The sequence below is a fragment of the Schistocerca nitens genome, chromosome 5 (assembly GCF_023898315.1).
Source record: "Schistocerca nitens isolate TAMUIC-IGC-003100 chromosome 5, iqSchNite1.1, whole genome shotgun sequence".
NCBI lineage: Eukaryota > Metazoa > Arthropoda > Insecta > Orthoptera > Acrididae > Schistocerca > Schistocerca nitens.
In genome coordinates, this window is record NC_064618.1 from 242304488 (window position 1) to 242324424 (window position 19937).

The following is a 19937-nucleotide window of genomic DNA, read 5'->3' on the forward strand; positions in this document are numbered from 1 at the left end:
AGCCAGGAATCGAACCCGGGCCCTTAGGACTGACATTCTGTCGTGCTGACCACTCAACTACCGGGGGCGGACTTTTCTTTTAGTTGATGACTAGCAATTGTCTCACCAATTGCTCCAGTTATTGCTTCTCGCCACTTGGTGCATCTCGCACGCCGTTTGCGCTGCCGTATTTCCTGCTAGCACGCTGCTCACCTCTCTCCATCAGTTCAGAGATGTGTTCCAAAACTTACGGTACCATACAATTGGTACGAATTCCGCAAGCTACAATTCTTTCACGAATAGTAATTGCGACCACCATATATTCCACTGCTGGTTTGTTTCACTATAATAGAAAAACAGAGTTGTGCCAACGGTTTCTTCCTTCTATGGTCACTTTCTGACACTTAATACATTGTCCAGTCACATTAATGTGATCACTTGTCAACAGCCTGAATAACCACACATTGCAGCGCGGACCAATGTGAGACGAGCATGAGAATAGTCATGGAGGTTCTTGAATGTAGCGACAGGGATGTGGAGCCATGCCGACTTCAGTTCAAATGGGTCAAATGGCTCTAAGCACTATGGTACTTTGAGGTCATCCGTCCCGTTGACTTAGAACTACCTAAAACTAACTAACCTAAGGACATCACACACATCCTTGCCCGAGGCAGGATTTTAGCCTGCGATCGTAGCAACAGCGCGGTTCTGGACTGAAGCGTCTAGAACCGCTCTGTCACAGCAGCTGGTGCATGCGGACTCCAGTGCTATGACCAACTGCGCTAGGTTTCTCGGCAGAGGATCCATGACGCTAACAGCTTCATCGAGGTGGTCCCTTACATTCTCGATTGGGCTTAAATCCGGAGAGTTTGGTGGTCAGGTGAGTACAGTAGACTCATCCTAGTGGTCTTCGAACCGCGCACGTACACTGCGATCTGTGTGACACTTTGTATTGTGCTGCTGGTAGGTGCCATCATGCCGAGGAAAACAAACTGCATGTAGCGATGTAAATGGTCCTCAATGATGGATGCATACTTCTGTTGATCTATAGTGACTTCCAGAATGACGAGATCACCCAGAGAATGCCATCATGCCGAGGAAAACAAACTGCATGTAGCGATGGAAATGGTCCCCAAGGATGGATGCATCCTTGTGTTGATCTATAGTGACTTCCAGAATGACGAGATTACCCAGAGAATGCCATCATGCCGAGGAAAACAAACTGCATGTAGTGATGGAAATGGTCTCCAAGGATGGATGCATACTTGTGTTGATCTATAGTGACTTCCAGAATGACGAGATGACCCAGAGAATGCCATCATGCCGAGGAAAAAAATGGTTCAAATGGCTCTGAGCACTATGGGACTCAACATCTTAGGTCATAAGTCCCCTAGAACTTAGAACTACTTAAACCTAACTAACCTAAAGACATCACACACACCCATGCCCGAGGCAGGATTCGAACCTGCGACCGTAGCAGTCCCGCGGTTCCAGACTGCAGCGCCAGAACCGCACGGCCACCGCGGCCGGCTACATGCCGAGGAAAACAAACTGCATGTAGCGATGGAAATGGTCCCCAAGGATGGATGCATACTTGTGTTGATCTATAGTGACTTCCAGAATGACGAGATCACCCAGAGAATGCCATCATGCCGAGGAAAACAAACTGCATGTAGCGATGGAAATGGTCCCCAAGGATGGATGCATACTTGTGTTGATCTATAGTGACTTCCAGAATGACGAGATGACCCAGAGAATGCCATCATGCCGAGGAAAACAAACTGCATGTAGCGATGGAAATGGTCCACAAGGATGGATGCGTACTTGTGTTGATCTATAGTGACTTCCAGAATGACGAGATCATCCAGAGAATGCCATCATGCCGAGGAAAACAAACTGCATGTAGCGATGGAAATGGTCCCCAAGGATGGATGCATACTTGTGTTGATCTATAGTGACTTCCAGAATGACGAGATCACTCAGAGAATGCCATCATGCCGAGGAAAACAAACTGCATTTAGCGATGGAAATGGTCCCCAAGGATGGATGCATACTTGTGTTGATCTATAGTGACTTCCAGAATGACGAGATCACCCAGAGAATGCCATCATGCCGAGGAAAACAAACTGCATGTAGCGATGGAAATGGTCCCCAAGGATGGATGCATACTTGTGTTGATCTATAGTGACTTCCAGAATGACGAGATCACCCAGAGAATGCCATCATGCCGAGGAAAACAAACTGCATGTAGCGATGGAAATGGTCCCCAAGGATGGATGCATACTTGTGTTGATATATAGTGACTTCCAGAATGACGAGATGACCCAGAGAATGCCATCATGCCGAGAAAAACAAACTGCATGTAGCGATGGAAATGGTCCCCAAGGATGGATGCATACTTGTGTTGATCTATAGTGACTTCCAGAATGACGAGATGACCCAGAGAATGCCATCATGCCGAGGAAAACAAACTGCATGTAGCGATGGAAATGGTCCACAAGGATGGATGCGTACTTGTGTTGATCTATAGTGACTTCCAGAATGACGAGATCATCCAGAGAATGCCATCATGCCGAGGAAAACAAACTGCATGTAGCGATGGAAATGGTCCCCAAGGATGGATGCATACTTGTGTTGATCTATAGTGACTTCCAGAATGACGAGATCACTCAGAGAATGCCATCATGCCGAGGAAAACAAACTGCATTTAGCGATGGAAATGGTCCCCAAGGATGGATGCATACTTGTGTTGATCTATAGTGACTTCCAGAATGACGAGATCACCCAGAGAATGCCATCATGCCGAGGAAAACAAACTGCATGTAGCGATGGAAATGGTCCCCAAGGATGGATGCATACTTGTGTTGATCTATAGTGACTTCCAGAATGACGAGATCACCCAGAGAATGCCATCATGCCGAGGAAAACAAACTGCATGTAGCGATGGAAATGGTCCCCAAGGATGGATGCATACTTGTGTTGATATATAGTGACTTCCAGAATGACGAGATCACTCAGAGAATGCCATCATGCCGAGGAAAACAAACTGCATTTAGCGATGGAAATGGTCCCCAAGGATGGATGCATACTTGTGTTGATCTATAGTGACTTCCAGAATGACGAGATCACCCAGAGAATGCCATCATGCCGAGGAAAACAAACTGCATGTAGCGATGGAAATGGTCCCCAAGGATGGATGCATACTTGTGTTGATCTATAGTGACTTCCAGAATGACGAGATCACCCAGAGAATGCCATCATGCCGAGGAAAACAAACTGCATGTAGCGATGGAAATGGTCCCCAAGGATGGATGCATACTTGTGTTGATATATAGTGACTTCCAGAATGACGAGATGACCCAGAGAATGCCATCATGCCGAGAAAAACAAACTGCATGTAGCGATGGAAATGGTCCCCAAGGATGGATGCATACTTGTGTTGATCTATAGTGACTTCCAGAATGACGAGATGACCCAGAGAATGCCATCATGCCGAGGAAAACAAACTGCATGTAGCGATGGAAATGGTCCACAAGGATGGATGCGTACTTGTGTTGATCTATAGTGACTTCCAGAATGACGAGATCATCCAGAGAATGCCATCATGCCGAGGAAAACAAACTGCATGTAGCGATGGAAATGGTCCCCAAGGATGGATGCATACTTGTGTTGATCTATAGTGACTTCCAGAATGACGAGATCACTCAGAGAATGCCATCATGCCGAGGAAAACAAACTGCATTTAGCGATGGAAATGGTCCCCAAGGATGGATGCATACTTGTGTTGATCTATAGTGACTTCCAGAATGACGAGATCACCCAGAGAATGCCATCATGCCGAGGAAAACAAACTGCATGTAGCGATGGAAATGGTCCCCAAGGATGGATGCATACTTGTGTTGATCTATAGTGACTTCCAGAATGACGAGATCACCCAGAGAATGCCATCATGCCGAGGAAAACAAACTGCATGTAGCGATGGAAATGGTCCCCAAGGATGGATGCATACTTGTGTTGATATATAGTGACTTCCAGAATGACGAGATGACCCAGAGAATGCCATCATGCCGAGAAAAACAAACTGCATGTAGCGATGGAAATGGTCCCCAAGGATGGATGCATACTTGTGTTGATCTATAGTGACTTCCAGAATGACGAGATCACCCAGGGAATCCCACGAAAACTTACCCCAGACCGTAACACTCGCTCTGGACCCTTCACTTTCAGACGTTTGAAGCCATACACGCCAACGGCTATCTGTCTGTAGAGTGTAAAACGTGGTTCAGCTGAAAAGGCCACATGTCGCCACTCAGACGACGTCTAGTTGCGGTAGTGGTGTGCAGTTTCCAGTCTCCATCGCACATGAACAGCACTTCATATGGGTGGATGAACCAGGCGACTGCTGCGGACGCCCATATCAGAAACGTTCGGCGAATGGCCGTTTAGCAGACACTGCTGGTAGTCCCTTCATTCATGTGGACAGTCAGTTGCTCAACAGTTGCACGTCTGTTCACCCGTAAACATCTCTGCAAACGTCGTTCACTCCTGTCACCTATGGCCTGTGGTGCACCACAGTGGCCTAGGCGCCAGGTTTGGATAGCGCCATTTTGGCATGCGCAGTATACTTTCACCATAGCGGCACGCGAACACCGTACAAACTTAACCGTTTCGAAAATACTTCTGCCCGTAGCCCGAAAGCCACTGATCATACCCTTTTGGGAGTCGGATAAATCGCACCGTTCCCGCATTACGACTGCACTGCTCCATGTCAAATGGTTCAAATGGCTCTAAACAGTAGGGGTGAGGTCATCAGTCCCCTAGACTTAGAACTACTTAAAGCTTACTAACCTAAGAACATCTCACACATCCACGCCTGAGGCAGGATTCGAACCTGCGACCGTACCAGCAGCGCGGTTCCGGACTGAAGTGCCTAGAACCGCTCGGCCACAGTGCCCCCCCCCCCCTCCCACAACATTCTCGACTGCTAGTGGTGCCACCAGCCGTGCTCGAATGGTTATTGCACGTTGACATCGGACATCAGCGATGGGCATATTAATGTAACCGATCTGTGTATTAGCCAGTGATTGAGAATTGTCTCTCCAGTTACCCCAGTTACAGCTACCAGCCCCATGATGCTCTTCGCGCTTTGTTTTCGGCGCTAGCCTGCTACTTATCTCACTACAGCTGTTTCGGAGATTGAGTCCCAAGTTCTCCATCCGTAGCGCCACATGTCGTTTGTATTAACTTTTTTTATTTATCATCAGGTTTCTATATATCACTTATTATGCTGCTGATGCGCACTTACGTTTTGATTGATACCTTATGGCAATCACAGTTATGTAAGTTTTTGATTATTATTTTTTACCTGCACCCTGATACCAAACTCAAGATATGCATATCATTAACTGACTAACTGCAGTCCTACCATGGCCTGGGCACATGTTGTTTGGTTGCCTTATATCATTTTTAATGAAGCACGTGTAAGCAGTTACGAGCTCTTTTGCATTAACGGATTCATTATTGTATTACAAATTCTTCATGTATGTTCTAGGACCACAGCAATACGCTGCATACATCTTACTTTTGACACTCGCAAATAACGCGATGGTTATGAGTATTTACCGTTTGTATCATAAATTATTTAAACTTCTGTTCCCCTTTCTTAAATTTTAATATTCTTTGTCTAACGTCTACTTATGTGTGGTCAATTTTTCTGTACAGCCTTCTCCAGAAGGACTCTATGTGCCTGAAAGCGATAAAGGAATAACATCTCTTTAGTGCAGCTGGTTGGTGATTTTTTCAACAAATATTGTCTATTCTACATGAATTTCTCTTTTCCTTAAAAAAAAACCTTTTGTACACATGATCCCATGTTACAGAAATCTCTGACTTTGCAAAGTACTTGTACAAGGAGAGTTTTTTATTTTGAGACAAGGAAATGCCTCAAAAAACTACACAGCGGATTAAAAGAGGAAAAATACGTGTTCATTATTTTCTAAATTCCTAAAATCCAGTGTTGCCCTGTGCAACCCTGGTGGGAAAATTTGAAATCTTTGATAAGAACATCCCATTTTATTCTAGCATCGGATTCTACGGGAAAAATACGCAAATTTGGTAGGCAACACTTTTGCCGTGGAGTGACAGATGTTGCTGTAATTGGTAGATAACAATTAAGCTCCAAAATTTATTATCTCGAGAAAAATGTTTGGGTCAAAACCATCAACAAAAACGTGCGAGGCAAACGAATCAGCGTTTTGCTGTTTTGAAACATTTATTATTTGGTTTGATCTCACTGCTTCCACGTCGTCCCTCATGTCTTACTTACGTTCCTTAATAAAAATGCTTATTAGTTAGAATGCAGGCTATTACGATAGAAGAGAAAACTTAAATGGTTTACATAAATGGAGAAAGTGGCAGGAATATCACCCTTTGTGCTCAACGTTTTCCAAATAGGTTGCGATGACGCACTTCTTTTTGTCGCGTTATTCCACAGTGCTCCACCGAAGGAACTGCATAACCACGAAAAAGGAAGGTCGAAGAAGAGTTGCTGGAAGAAATAACGAAACTGCGATATTATCTCATTGATCCGTAACCCGACATTAGCACTCAGCAATTAAGTTGTGAATTGGGATTTAGTCAGACTACGATTTGCTGAATTTTGAAACGTAGAAAATACCATTCGTTCCATATATCCGTCTATCAGAAATTTCAAGGCGATGATTTCCACAACTGAGTAACACTCTGCCAGTGGTCGTTGCAGCAGATATAGAGAGACTCAGTTCCTTTGCTCGAGTATTGTTCTCTGACGTGCGGACCTTCACGAATCATGGTACAGTTTGGTTACGCCAAGATGAACATCGGCGTCCGTCGGATGTAAGTGCTTGGTGTGGAATAAATTGTCGATGGCACATTAAATGATGGAGGACTATCTTCCAGTATTGCTTGCATACCTTCTCTTGCACTGGAGACAAACACTGTGGTTTCAACATGATGATTGTCCATCAAATTATTCTGAAGCAGAATGAAAAGTATTAGATCGCCTATATAATCGTCCGTGGATCGGAAGAGGCGGTCCAGAAATCTCGGCCTTCGTGTGACTTCTGTTTGTGGGATTACTTGAAGAGAAGTATATAATGAAGTGCCAACAACGCTCGATAACATGATTCAGCATAGCGCAAATACATGTCGTCAGATCACATCAGACACACTTCTCAGTATTGTTGAATCATTCCATATGCGGATAAATAAGTGCATCAAAGTTGGTGACGATGTTTTTGAGCTCTTTCTGTGAAATCATTCTTGCAAGCAAGTACCCCGTTGATGAGATGTCAGAGAATACACCGCAAACAGTCTTTCTTCGCAATTACTCAACACGTCCGGTTTTCTTTTTATTGGTACGATGTATTTTTCTCGAAATAATACACTTTTCGAACTTAAATTTTTTGTCGAGTAGGGCGCCATTTATCACGCAATGAAAAAAGTATAACATACAAAGGTGACGTATCTTCTCCCCTGGAATCCGAATCTACATTAAACATGGGATGTTCCTATTTAAGATTTAGAAGTTGCTCACCCCTTGAATGAAGAAGAGGGATCAACACTGATATCACCTGAAAGCATTTAAAAAAATTAATAAATAAATAAAAAAATCGATCATGTATTTTTACGTTTTATAATCTTGTGTGTAGTTTCAGATGTTTCGTTGTCTCAAGCTGAAATACTCGTCCTGTATAATTTGAAACGGTTTGCCTGTGTTAAATAGACACTTAGCAGTTTTTGCTTTACGTATCATGGCGTTGACGCCAGAACGAGCTGACTGGTGATAATAGCAAGATTAAGTTATTAAAGTCAAACTACGAATAAGAATTAAAGTGACCTGAATAAAACTTAATATATAGACACATCGACAGCTGCCAGGTGAATTTGCTTTTGTTTCATCGCTTGTTTCGCTCCTTCATGTCATGCTCAGGTACTTGGATATTAACACACATGAAATAGCCAGTTCATCAACATACAAGAATATAGGGGAGATGAGTTGAGAAATATAAAAACTTTAAGTGACTCTGACAATCAAACACATCAGAAAAAAGTTTTGCATCATCCCGGTTCCCAGAACTCCTGAAGATAGACGTTGAATGGTTCAAATGGCTCTGAGCACTATGGGACTTAATTTCTGAGGTCATCAGTCCCCTGGAACTTAGAACTACTTAAACCTAACTAACCTAAGGACATCATACACATCCATGCCCGAGTCAGGATTCGAACCTGCGACCGTAGCGGTCGCGTGGTTCCAGACTGTAGCGCCTAGAACCGCTCGTCCACTCCGGCCGGCTATAGACGTTGACTGTGGATACTCATCACAGACACAGTCCATTTGACTGTTCAGAGGTGTTACTAAACCCGCACAAAGATGTAAACAACCATGCATGAGCAGCGTCTATCTGACGGAGGGGGTCCGACAGCCGATCCATTCCAGTCACTCGACCAGGAAGGAGGTACAACACGGCTCGTATTGTTTGTAGTTCAACCATGCCTAGATGTTTAATATCGCGGTTCGATCGCGTCCGCATTGTTACTTTGTGCCAGGAAGGGCTCTTAACAAGAGAAGTGTCCAGGCGTCTCGGAGCGAACCAAAGCGATGTGGTTCGGACATGGAGGAGATACAGAGAGACAGGAACTGTCGATGACATGCCTCGCTCAGGCCGCCCAAGGGCTACTGCTGCAGTGAATGACCGCTACCTACGGATTATGGCTCGGAGGAACCCTGACAGCAACGCCACCATGTTCAGTAATGCTTTTCGTGCAGCCACAGGACGTCGTGTTACGACTCAAACTGTGCGCAATAGGCTGCATGATGCCCAGCTTCACTCTCGACGTCCATGACGATGTCCGTCTTTGAAACCACTACACCATGCAACGCGCTACAGATGGGCCCAACAACATGCCGAATGGACCGCTCAGTATTGGCATCACGTTCTGTTCACCGACGAGTGTCGGATATGCCTTCAACCAGACAGCCGTCGGAGAAGTGTTTGGAGGCAACCATGTCAGGCTGAACGCCTTAGACACACTGTCCAGCGAGTGCAGCAAGGTGGAGGTTCCCATTATGTGGGGCCGACGTACGCCGCTGGTGGTCATGGAAGGCGCCGTAACGGCTGTACGATACGTGAATGCCATCCTCCGATCGATAGTGCAACCATATCGGCTGTATATTGGCGAGGCATTCGTCTTCATGGACGACAATTTGCGCCCCCATCGTGCACATCTTGTGAATGACTTCCTTCAGGATAACGACATCGCTCGACTAGAGTGGCCCGCATGTTCTCCACACATGAACCCTATCGAACATGCCTGGGACAGATTGAAAAGGGCTATTTATGGGCGACACGACCCACCAATCACTCTGAGGGATCTACTCCGAATCGCGAATCGTCGTTGAGGAGAGGGACAATCTGGACCATCAGTGCCTTGATGAACTTATGGATAGTGTGCCACGACGGATACAGTCATGCATCAATGCAAGAGGACGTGCTACTGGGTATTCGAGGTACCGGTGTGTACAGCAGTCTGGACCACTACCTCTGAAGGTCAGGTCTCGCTGTATCGTGGTACAACATGCAATGTGTGATTTTTCATGAGTAATAAAAAGGGCGGAAATGATGTTTATGTTGATCTCTATTCTAATTTTCTGTACAGGTTCCGAGGTGGTGCAAAACTTTTTTTATGTGCTTAGCAGAGTGGTCAATGGTCAGTTTCAGTTTGAAGAAATGTTAACTTTCGTCAACTTGTTTGGAAGGAAGCTAAAGACCAACGACAGCAGTAGGCCTACGTATGATGCACAGTTTTATTGGAATGTGATGACAGATACAATTACATGATGCGCAATGGCAGGTGAGTGAGATTGTGCGTATTGATAGGTAATGTGATTTATTGTATTTCATATGTTTATTGGTCTGATATTTCTATTTAATAAGTAAGTAAAGGAAAAGTTATATGTTCTTTTCTCAGTTTATTCTGGATAATGAATTTAGGTAGTGTCACTGTAAAGTTTATTACGGGTGAGTATGTAACTAGAGGAATGCTTCCATAGATGTCAGTGTTTCTTTTTGTGTATGGATGTTCACATTTTCTGCTTTTGATGTTTGATCCTCCTGCTGTGATTTCACTAATGGTGAGACCATATTATTGTTATTTTAATGTAACAAAGAGGTTTCATACAATGGAGTTCTTGACGTATCCTGCTGTTACGAAAATGTATTTTTACCGAACACATGATGCATACTTGCTGTTCTTTTGTAGGGTGTGTCTTATAGTAGCTGTCTAGTGTAGATAAAGTCTGTTAGTTCACAATAATATTTACTTGTAGTATATGTTAAAATATTTTCTATTATATTTTTATCTGTATAGTGACTACTGTTTGCTACATTTCTAAATGTATATGTAACCTGTCGCAGTTGTCGAGAAGATGTAATTTTGACGATGACACTGTCTCCAGATGTTGGTTATTTCCTTGAATGCAGTTCCCGTTAATTAAATTTAAAGTCGTGTTTTATAATTACTCTCTTTTATAACAAACACCAGGGAAGATTGTTAATCAGTTCCATATATAAGTACTTGTTAGCGGGCTGTTCTCAGCAGTATTCGATTATGTAATGTCACAGCAGTGCAGCGGTCACCATCGAATGCCAGTACTAGCTAGGATGGCCATTCCTGTCCCATAGTGGCTCGTGTGGCGTCTGTGGGTTGGGAATCTACCAGTACCATGGATAGCATGGAGTTAAGAGCAACATGTTGTTGTTGTGGTCTTCAGTCATGAGACTGGTTTGATGCAGCTCTCCATGCTTCTCTATCCTGTGCAAGCTTCTTCATCTCCCAGTACCTACCGCAACCTACATCCTTCTGAATCTGCTTAGTGTATTCATCTATTGGTCTCCCTCTACGATTTTTAACCTCCACGCTGCCCTCCAATACTAAATTGGTGATCCCTTGATGCCTCAGAACAAATCCTACCAAGCGATCCCTTCTTCTATTCAAGTTGTGCCACAAACTTCTCTTCTCCCCAATCCTATTCAATACCTCCTCATAAACCATGGACCTTGCCGTTGGTGGGGAGGCTTGCGTGCCTCAGCGATACAGATGGCCGTACCGTAGGTGCAACCACAACGGAGGGGTATCTGTTGAGAGGCCAGACAAACATGTGGTTCCTGAAGAGGGGCAGCAGCCTTTTCAGTAGTTGCAGGGGCAACAGTCTGGATGATTGACTGATCTGGCCTTGTAACATTAACCAAAACGGCCTTGCTGTGCTGGTACTGCGAACGGCTGAAAGCAAGGGGAAACTACAGCCGTCATTTTTCCCGAGGACATGCAGCTTTACTGTACGATCAAATGATGATGGCGTCCTCTTGGGTAAAATATTCCGGAGGTAAAATAGTCCCCCATTCGGATCTCCGGGCGGGGACTACAAAGAGGACGTCGTTATCAGGAGAAAGAAAACTGACATTCTACGGATCGGAGCGTGGACTGTCAGATCCCTTAATCGGGCAGGTAGGTTAGAAAATTTAAAAAGGGAAATGGATAGGTTAAAGTTAGATATAATGGGAATTAGTGAAGTTCGGTGGCAGGACGAACAAGACTTTTGGTCAGGTGATTACAGGGTTATAAATACAAAATCAAATAGGGGTAATGCAGGAGTAGGTTTAATTATGAATAAAAAAATAGGAGTGCGGGTTAGCTACTACAAACAGCATAGTGAACGCATTATTGTGGCCAAGAGAGACACAAAGCCCATGCCTACTACAGTAGTACAAGTTTATATGCCAACTAGCTCTGCAGATGATGAAAAAATTTATGAAATGTATGACGAGATAAAAGAAATTATTCAGGTAGTGAAGGGAGACGAAAATTTAATAGTCATAGGTGACTGGAATTCGTCAGTAGGAAAAGGGAGAGAAGGGAACATAGTAGGTGACTATGGATTGGGGGGAAGAAATGAAAGAGGAAGCCGCCTTGTAGAATTTTACACAGAGCATAACTTAATCATAGCTAACACTTGGTTCAAGAATCATAAAAGAAGGTTGTATACCTGGAAGAATCCTGGAGATACTAAAAGGTATCAGATAGATTATATAATGGTAAGACAGAGATTTAGGAAGCAGGTTTTAAATTATAAGACATTTCCAGGTGCAGATGTGGATTCTGACCACAATCTATTGGTTATGAACTGTAGATTCAAACTGAAGAAACTGCAAAAAGGTGGGAATTTAAGGAGATGGGACCTGGATAAACTGAAAGAACCAGAGGTTGTAGAGAGTTTCAGGGAGAGCATAAGGGAACAATTGACAGGAACGGGGGAAAGAAATACAGTAGAAGAAGAATGAGTAGCTCTGAGGGATGAAGTAGTGAAGGCAGCAGAGGATCAAGTAGGTAAAAAGACGAGGACTAATAGAAATCCTTGGGTAACAGAAGAAATATTGAATTTAATTGATGAAAGGAGAAAATATAAAAATGCAGTAAATGAAGCAGGCAAAAAGGAATACAAACGTCTCAAAAATGAGATCGACAGAAAGTGCAAAATGGCTAAGCAGGGATGGCTAGAGGACAAATGTAAGCATGTAGAGGCTTATCTCACTTGGGGTAAGATAGATACTCCCTACAGGAAAATTAAAGAGACCTTTGGAGAAAAGAGAACCACTTGTATGAATATCAAGTGCTCAGATGGCAACCCAGTTCTAAGCAAAGAAGGGAAGGCAGAAAGATGGAACGAGTATATAGAGGGTTTATACAAGGGCAATGGACTTGAGGACAATATTATGGAAATGGAAGAGGATGTAAATGAAGATGAAATGGGAGATAAGATACTGCGTGAAGAGTTTGACAGAGCACTGAAAGACCTAAGCCGAAACAAGGCCCCGGGAGTAGACAACATTCCATTAGAACTACTGATGGCCTTGGGAGAGCCAGTCATGACAAAACTCTACCATCTGGTGAGCAAGATGTATGAGACAGGCGAAATACCCACAGACTTCAAGAAGAATATAGTAATTCCAATCCCAAAGAAAGCAGGTGTTGACAGATGTGAAAATTACCGAACTATCAGTTTAATAAGTCACAGCTGCAAAATACTAACGCGAATTCTTTAAAGCCGAATGGAAAAACTGGTAGAAGCGGACCTCGGGGAAGATCAGTTTGGATTCCGTAGAAATGTTGGAACACGTGAGGCAATACTAACCTTACGACTTATCTTAGAAGAAAGCTTAAGAAAAGGCAAACCTACGTTTCTAGCATTTGTAGTCTTAGAGAAAGCTTTTGACAACGTTAACTGGAATACTCTCTTTCAAATTCTGAAGGTGGCAGGGGTAAAATACAGGGAGTGAAAGGCTATTTACAATTTGTACAGAAACCAGATGGCAGTTATAAGAGTCGAGGGGCATGAAAGGGAAGCAGTGGTTGGGAAAGGAGTGAGACAGTATTGTAGCCTGTCCCCGATGTTATTCAATCTGTATATTGAGCAAGCAGTAAAGGAAACAAAAGAAAAATTCGGAGTAGGTATTAAAATTCATGGAGAAGAAGTAAAAACTTTGAGGTTCGCCGATGACATTGTAATTCTGTCAGAGACAGCAAAGGACTTGGAAGAGCAGTTGAACGGAATGGACAGTGTCTTGAAAGGAGGATATAAGATGAACATCAACAAAAGCAAAACGAGGATAATGGAATGTAGTCAAATTAAATCGGGTGATGCTGAGGGGATTAGATTAGGAAATGAGACACTTAAAGTAGTAAAGGAGTTTTGCTATTTAGGGAGCAAAATAACTGATGATGGTCGAGTAGAGAGGATATAAAATGTAGACTGGCAATGGCAAGGAAATCGTTTCTGAAGAAGAGAAATTTGTTAACATCGAGTATAGATTTAAGTGTCAGGAAGTCGTTTCTGAAAGTAATTGTATGGAGTGTAGCCATGTATGGATGTGAAACATGGACGATAACCAGTTTGGACAAGAAGAGAATAGAAGCTTTCGAAATGTGGTGCTACAGAAGAATGCTGAAGATAAGGTGGGTAGATCACGTAACTAATGAGGAGGTATTGAATAGGATTGGGGAGAAGAGAAGTTTGTGGCACAACTTGACTAGAAGAAGGGATCGGTTGGTAGGACATGTTTTGAGGCATCAAGGGATCACAAATTTAGCATTGGAGGGCAGCGTGGAGGGTAAAAATCGTAGAGGGAGACCAAGAGATCAATACACTAGGCAGATTCAGAAGGATGTAGGTAGCAGTAGGTACTGGGAGATGAAGAAGCTTGCACAGGATAGAGTAGCATGCAGAGCTGCATCAAACCAGTCTCAGGACTGAAGACCACAACAACAACAACAACCTCCTCATTAGTTATATGATCTACCCATCTAATCTTCAGCATTCTTCTGTAGCACCACATTTCGAAAGCTTCTATTCTCTTCTTGTCTAAACTAGTTATCGCCCATGTTTCACTTCCATACATGGCTACACTCCATACAAATACTTTCAGAAACGACTTCCTGACACTTAAATCTATACTCGATGTTAAAAAATTTCTCGTCTTCAGGGACGCTTTCCTTGCCATTGCCAGTCTACATTTTATATCCTCTCTATTTCGACCATCATCAGTTATTCTGTTCCCCAAATAGCAAAACTCCTATACTACTTTGGGTGTCTCATTTCCTAATCAAATTCCCACAGCATCACCAGAGTAAATTCGACTACATTCCATTATCCTCGTTTTGCTTTTGTTGGGGTTCATCTTATACCCTCCTTTCAAGACACTGTCCATTCCGTTCAACTGCTCTTCCAAGTCCTTTGCTGTCTGACAGAATTACAGTGTCATCGGCGAACCTCAAAGCTTTTATTTCTTCTCCATGAATTACAATACCTACTCCGAATTTTTCTTTTGTTTCCTTCATTACTTGCACAATATACAGATTGAATTACATCGGGGAGAGGCTACAACCCTCTCTCACTCCCTTCCCAACCCCTGCTTCCCTTTCATGTCCCTCGACTCTTATAACTGCAATCCGGTTTCTGAACAAATTGTAAATAGCCTTTCGCTCCCTGTATTTTACCCCTGCCACCTTTAGGATTTGAAAGAGAGTATTCCAGTCAACATTGTCAAAAGCTTTCTCTAAGTCTACAAAGGCTAGAAACGTATGTTTGCCTTTCCTTAATCTATTTTCTAAGGTAAGTCGTAGAGTCAGTATTGCCTCACGTGTTCCAACATTGCTACGGAATTCAAAATGATCTTGCCCCAGTTCGGCTTCTGCCAGTTTTTCCATTCATATGTAAAGAATTCCGGTTAGTATTTTGCAGCCGTCGTTTATTAAACTGATAGTTCGGTAATTTTCACATCTGTCGGCACCTGCCTTCTTTGGGATTGGAATTATTATATTCTTCTTGAAGTCTGAGGGTATTTCGTCTTTCTAATAGATCTTGCTCACCAGATGGTAGAGTTTTGTCAGGACTGGCTTTCTCACGGCTGTCAGTAGTTCTAATTGAATGTTGTCTACTCCCGGGCCTTGTTTCGAATCAGGTCTTTCAGTGCTCTGTTAAACTCTTCACGCAGTATCGTATCTCCCCTTTCATCTTCATCTACATCCTCTTCCATTTCCATAATATTGTCCTCAAGTACATTGCCCTTGTATAAACCCTCTATATACTCCTTCCACCTTTCTGCCTTCCCTTCTTTGCTTAGAACTGGGTTGCCATCTGAGCACTTGATATTCATACAAGTGGTTCTCTTTTCTCCAAAGGTCTCTTTAATTTTCCTGTAGGGAGTATCTATCTTACCCCAAGTGAGATAAGCCTCTACATGCTTACATTTGTCCTCTAGCCATCCCTGCTTAGCCATTTTGCTCTTCCTGTCGATCTCATTTTTGAGACGTTTGTATTCCTTTTTGCCTGCTTCATTTACTGCATTTTTATATTTTCTCCTTTCATCAATTAAATTCAATATTTCTTCTGTTACCCAAGGATTTCTATTAGTCCTCGTCTTTTTACCTACTTGATCCTCTGCTGCCTTCACTACTTCATCCCTCAGAGCTACTCATTCTTCTTCTACTGTATTTCTTTCCCCCGTTCCTGTCAATTGTTCCCTTATGCTCTCGGTTGTTTAAGCGGCAGCTGAAATCCCTAGTCGCTAGTAACACATAAAACTAACAGTAGGAGACGCAGATACCGGAAAAAGTCATCGGAAGAATCCGCACACGACTGAGTAAGCTCACAAACCCCTCGTAAAACCTACAAGCTACCTGAATAGTACGCGTCAGTCGGGGACCTTTATGAGATGGGACTGACAGGGGAATCAGAGAATAGCCAAAAAGAGAAGTGAAATTCTTCTGAGGTTCTTTTAGTTAGTGTTTAAGCGTACGGAGATGTCTTTTCAATTACAGTGGCAGACCGTGAAAAACAGGCAATGTGCATAACAGCGTGGTTTACTGTTAAAATTCAATGAGCTTTTGTTCCTAGAACCGTGAGCTAGTAATTCCTTCCTCCTACGCAGATCTCGCAAAAAGATCTTGGGGGTAAATTAGAGAAATTCGAACTCACACGCAGGCCTACCAACAGTAATTGGCGCTTACCATCCGCGACTGGAATACGAAAGGGGGTTAGTGACAGTGGTTGACAAAGTACTCTCCCAAACACTCCATAAAGTGGACTGCGGGGTACAGATGTTAAAGTCGAAGTGCGTACCAGGCAGGAGGGCCTGTGAAGCCCCGAGATAGAAGCCGACCGCCATGATGCAGCGGCTGCGGTACTTCATGCCGTGGAACTCCGCGACGAACGTCATCGTGAGGGGCAGGGTGGTGCAGCTCCTGCAACAAGACGCCGAGGCACCTGCAGTGGTCATCACGCAACTACGTGGGCCAGCGACATTTCACTTAACCTAATTATCAATCATTTATTTAAAGCAGGAGACCCCATAAAGTCGTAATATGAGTAGTGAACTTCAGTATTATGCAAGTACGAGTCATTACAGTGATCGTGAATGTGTTTGGTTTCTGTTCTGTCTTTTTACACTCTGGAGTCCTTTCCTTCTGCCAGCAAGTCAGGTGGGCTGCTGCGGACATCCCCACGCAGGGCGCGATACTGGACCATATATGGCTTTTTTTTCTTTCTGGAAGCCCTAAGCGCAGAAGCGGTAGCTGGGGCTGGGGGCTGAAAGACGCTGAAATCGTCCATAGGCCTTATCAGCTGGGGGCATCCTGCTGAAATTAAGAAACTGTAAAACGTCAGCGTCACCCGGAAGCAGAGGAATGCATTTTAGACATAAATTGATCTACGGAGTGAGAAAACACGACAAGCTGTGAATGCGGAAAACGTTGCCTTAGCGAGAAAGGAAGAAGCCATATATTCTTAACCAAACTTGTAATACGAACCCGAATTGGCTCACGCGAATTGTTTGGTAGCCGGAGGAAGTGCTCGCATGTAAGATGTGCCTTCCCTCTCATTTTCCAGGACGGAAAGTAACGCTCTTGGCAGGAAAGAACTCGAGACTTGTGTCCCCAATTTAGAGACAGTTAACATCATAGGTTAATTAGGTAACAAATACGTGACTGAGGCGATTTTGGTAACACATTTCTAAACTTCTGGTTTGTCGGAGCTTACTACGGTAACTGGCTAGAGAGTTTCGAATGCTGGGAGAGCCATCAAATTTCTATAATAGCGACCAGAGATAGGCTTCATCTTGGGCACTCAGAGAGCACAATTCATCTTAGGCAGGCACCAATAACTCTTCGCGTTTGTGAGCCCAGCGTCTTGCAGAATTTGGACATTGTCGCAAAACGGGCACATGTGCATTGGCCAGATCCAGAGTCTTCAGTTACCACTTCAGTCATCTGCTACATCCGAAACATATGAGTACGCTGAAAATGTGCAGAAATTGTGCGTGTTGTGATGACGGGACAACGAATTTGCTTATTTCGAGATTGGGTTGGCTTAACTGAATTCATACTGGCAGCTCACTTGACTTACTACACTAGTGGCCATTAAAATTGCTACACCACGAAGATGACGTGCTACAGACGCGAGATTTAACCGACAGGAAGAAGATGCTGTGATATGCAAATGATTAGCTTTTCAGAGCATTTACACAAGGTTGGCGCCGGTGGCGACACCTACAACGTGCTGACATGAGGAAAGTTTCCAACCGATTTCTCATACACAAACAGCAGTTGACCGGCGTTGCCTGGTGAAACGTTGTTGTGATACCTCGTGTAAGGAGCAGAAATGCGTACCATCACGTTTCCGACTTTGATAAAGGTCGGATTGTAGCCTATCGCGATTGCGGTTTATCGTATCGCGACATTGCTACTCGCGTTGGTCGATATCCAATGACTGTTACCAGAATATGCAATCGTTGGGTTCAGGAGGGTAATACGGAACGCCGTACTGGATCCCAACGGCCTCGTATCACTAGCAGTCGAGATGACACGCATCTTACCCGCATGGCTGTAACGGATCGTGTACCCACGTCTCGATCCCTGAGTCGACAGATGGGGACGTTTGCAAGACGACAACCAACTGCACGTACAGTTTGACGACGTTTGCAGCAGCATGGACTATCAGCTCAGAGATCATGGCTGCGGTTACCCTTGACGCTGCATCAGAGACAGGAGCGCCTGCGATGGTGTACTCAACGACGAACCTGGGTGCACAAATGGAAAAACGTCATTTTTTCGGATGAATCCAGGTTGTGTTTACAGCGTCATGATGGTCGCATCCGTGTGTGGCGACATCGCGGTGAACGCACTTAGGAAGCGTATATTCTTCATCGCGCTACTGGCGTATCACCCGGCGTGATGGTATGTGGTGCCATTGGTTACACATCTCGGTCACCTCTTGTTCGCATTGACGGCACTTTGAACAGTGGACGTTACATTTCAGATGTGTTACTACCCGTGGCTCTACCCTTCATTCGATCCCTGCGAAACCCTATATTTCAGCAGGATAATGCACGACCGCATGTTGCAGGTCCTGTAAGGGCCTTTCTGGATACAGAAAATGTTCGACTGCTGCCCTGGCCAACACATTCTCCAGATCTCTTATCAACTGAAAACGTCTGGTCAATGGTGGCCGGGCAAATGTTTCGTCACAATACGCCGGTCACTACTGTTGATGAACTGTGGTATCGTGCTGAAGCTACATGGGCAGCTGTACCTGTACACGCCATCCAAGCTCTGTTTGACTCAATGTCCAGGCGTATCAAGGCCGTTATTACGGCCAGAGGTGGTTGTTCTGGGTACTGATTTCTCAGGATCTATGCACCCAAATTGCGTGAAAATGTAATCACATGTCACTTGTAGTATAATATATTTGTACAATGAATACCCGTTTATCATCTGCATTTCTTCTTGGTGTAGCAATTTTAATGGCCAGTAGTGTAATTGTATCCAATGCGGCGAAACAGAAACGTCACTTATAAAACAAAATCTCGGATTTTTATCACAACTGATGAGACTGTCTTCCAATACTGTAGTGAAAGGTGGAAAATCACAGTATGGATCTGTCAATACTCGTCCACTCGAGCACGAGTGGAACATCAGTTGTAGATCCAGACGTTTTGTACCGGGTACACGGGGACCAGGGATGTCTCAAGGTGCCATGCTGATCCACGTAACCAACAAATTCAAGGTGCTGTCTTTCACTGAAATTGAAAATCCACCTGCCGGGTAATTTATTTTGTCCTGTGTCTAGAGGAAGCATACGCTAGAGGGTAGGGCTCTACTAGACATCGGTAGTTCAATCGTACAAATAATGGTACTTCCCTAGGGAAATGGCAGCAGGGGATAGGAAAGAAGACCAGGTGCACACGGGGACTGTGCTGGGGGCCTCGTTCAACATGTTGTAGAGGCTGTTCCGGTGGCCATTGAGGGGACAGGGTGCAACCAGCTGCATATTTTGGTGAGCGTTGGAACAAACGATACCTGTCGTCTGG

General features: G+C 44.1%; 1 protein-coding gene across 1 annotated transcript in view; it reads right to left on the bottom strand.

The window, feature by feature from the left end:
- The window catches only part of LOC126260363 (uncharacterized), a 151596-nt gene that overhangs the window by 110235 nt on the left and 21424 nt on the right, over window positions 1–19937 (bottom strand). The window contains exon 5 of the mRNA XM_049957691.1: window positions 16694–16815. Within this exon, the coding sequence (XP_049813648.1) occupies window positions 16694–16815 (122 nt within the window). The remainder of the gene's footprint in view (window positions 1–16693; window positions 16816–19937) is intronic.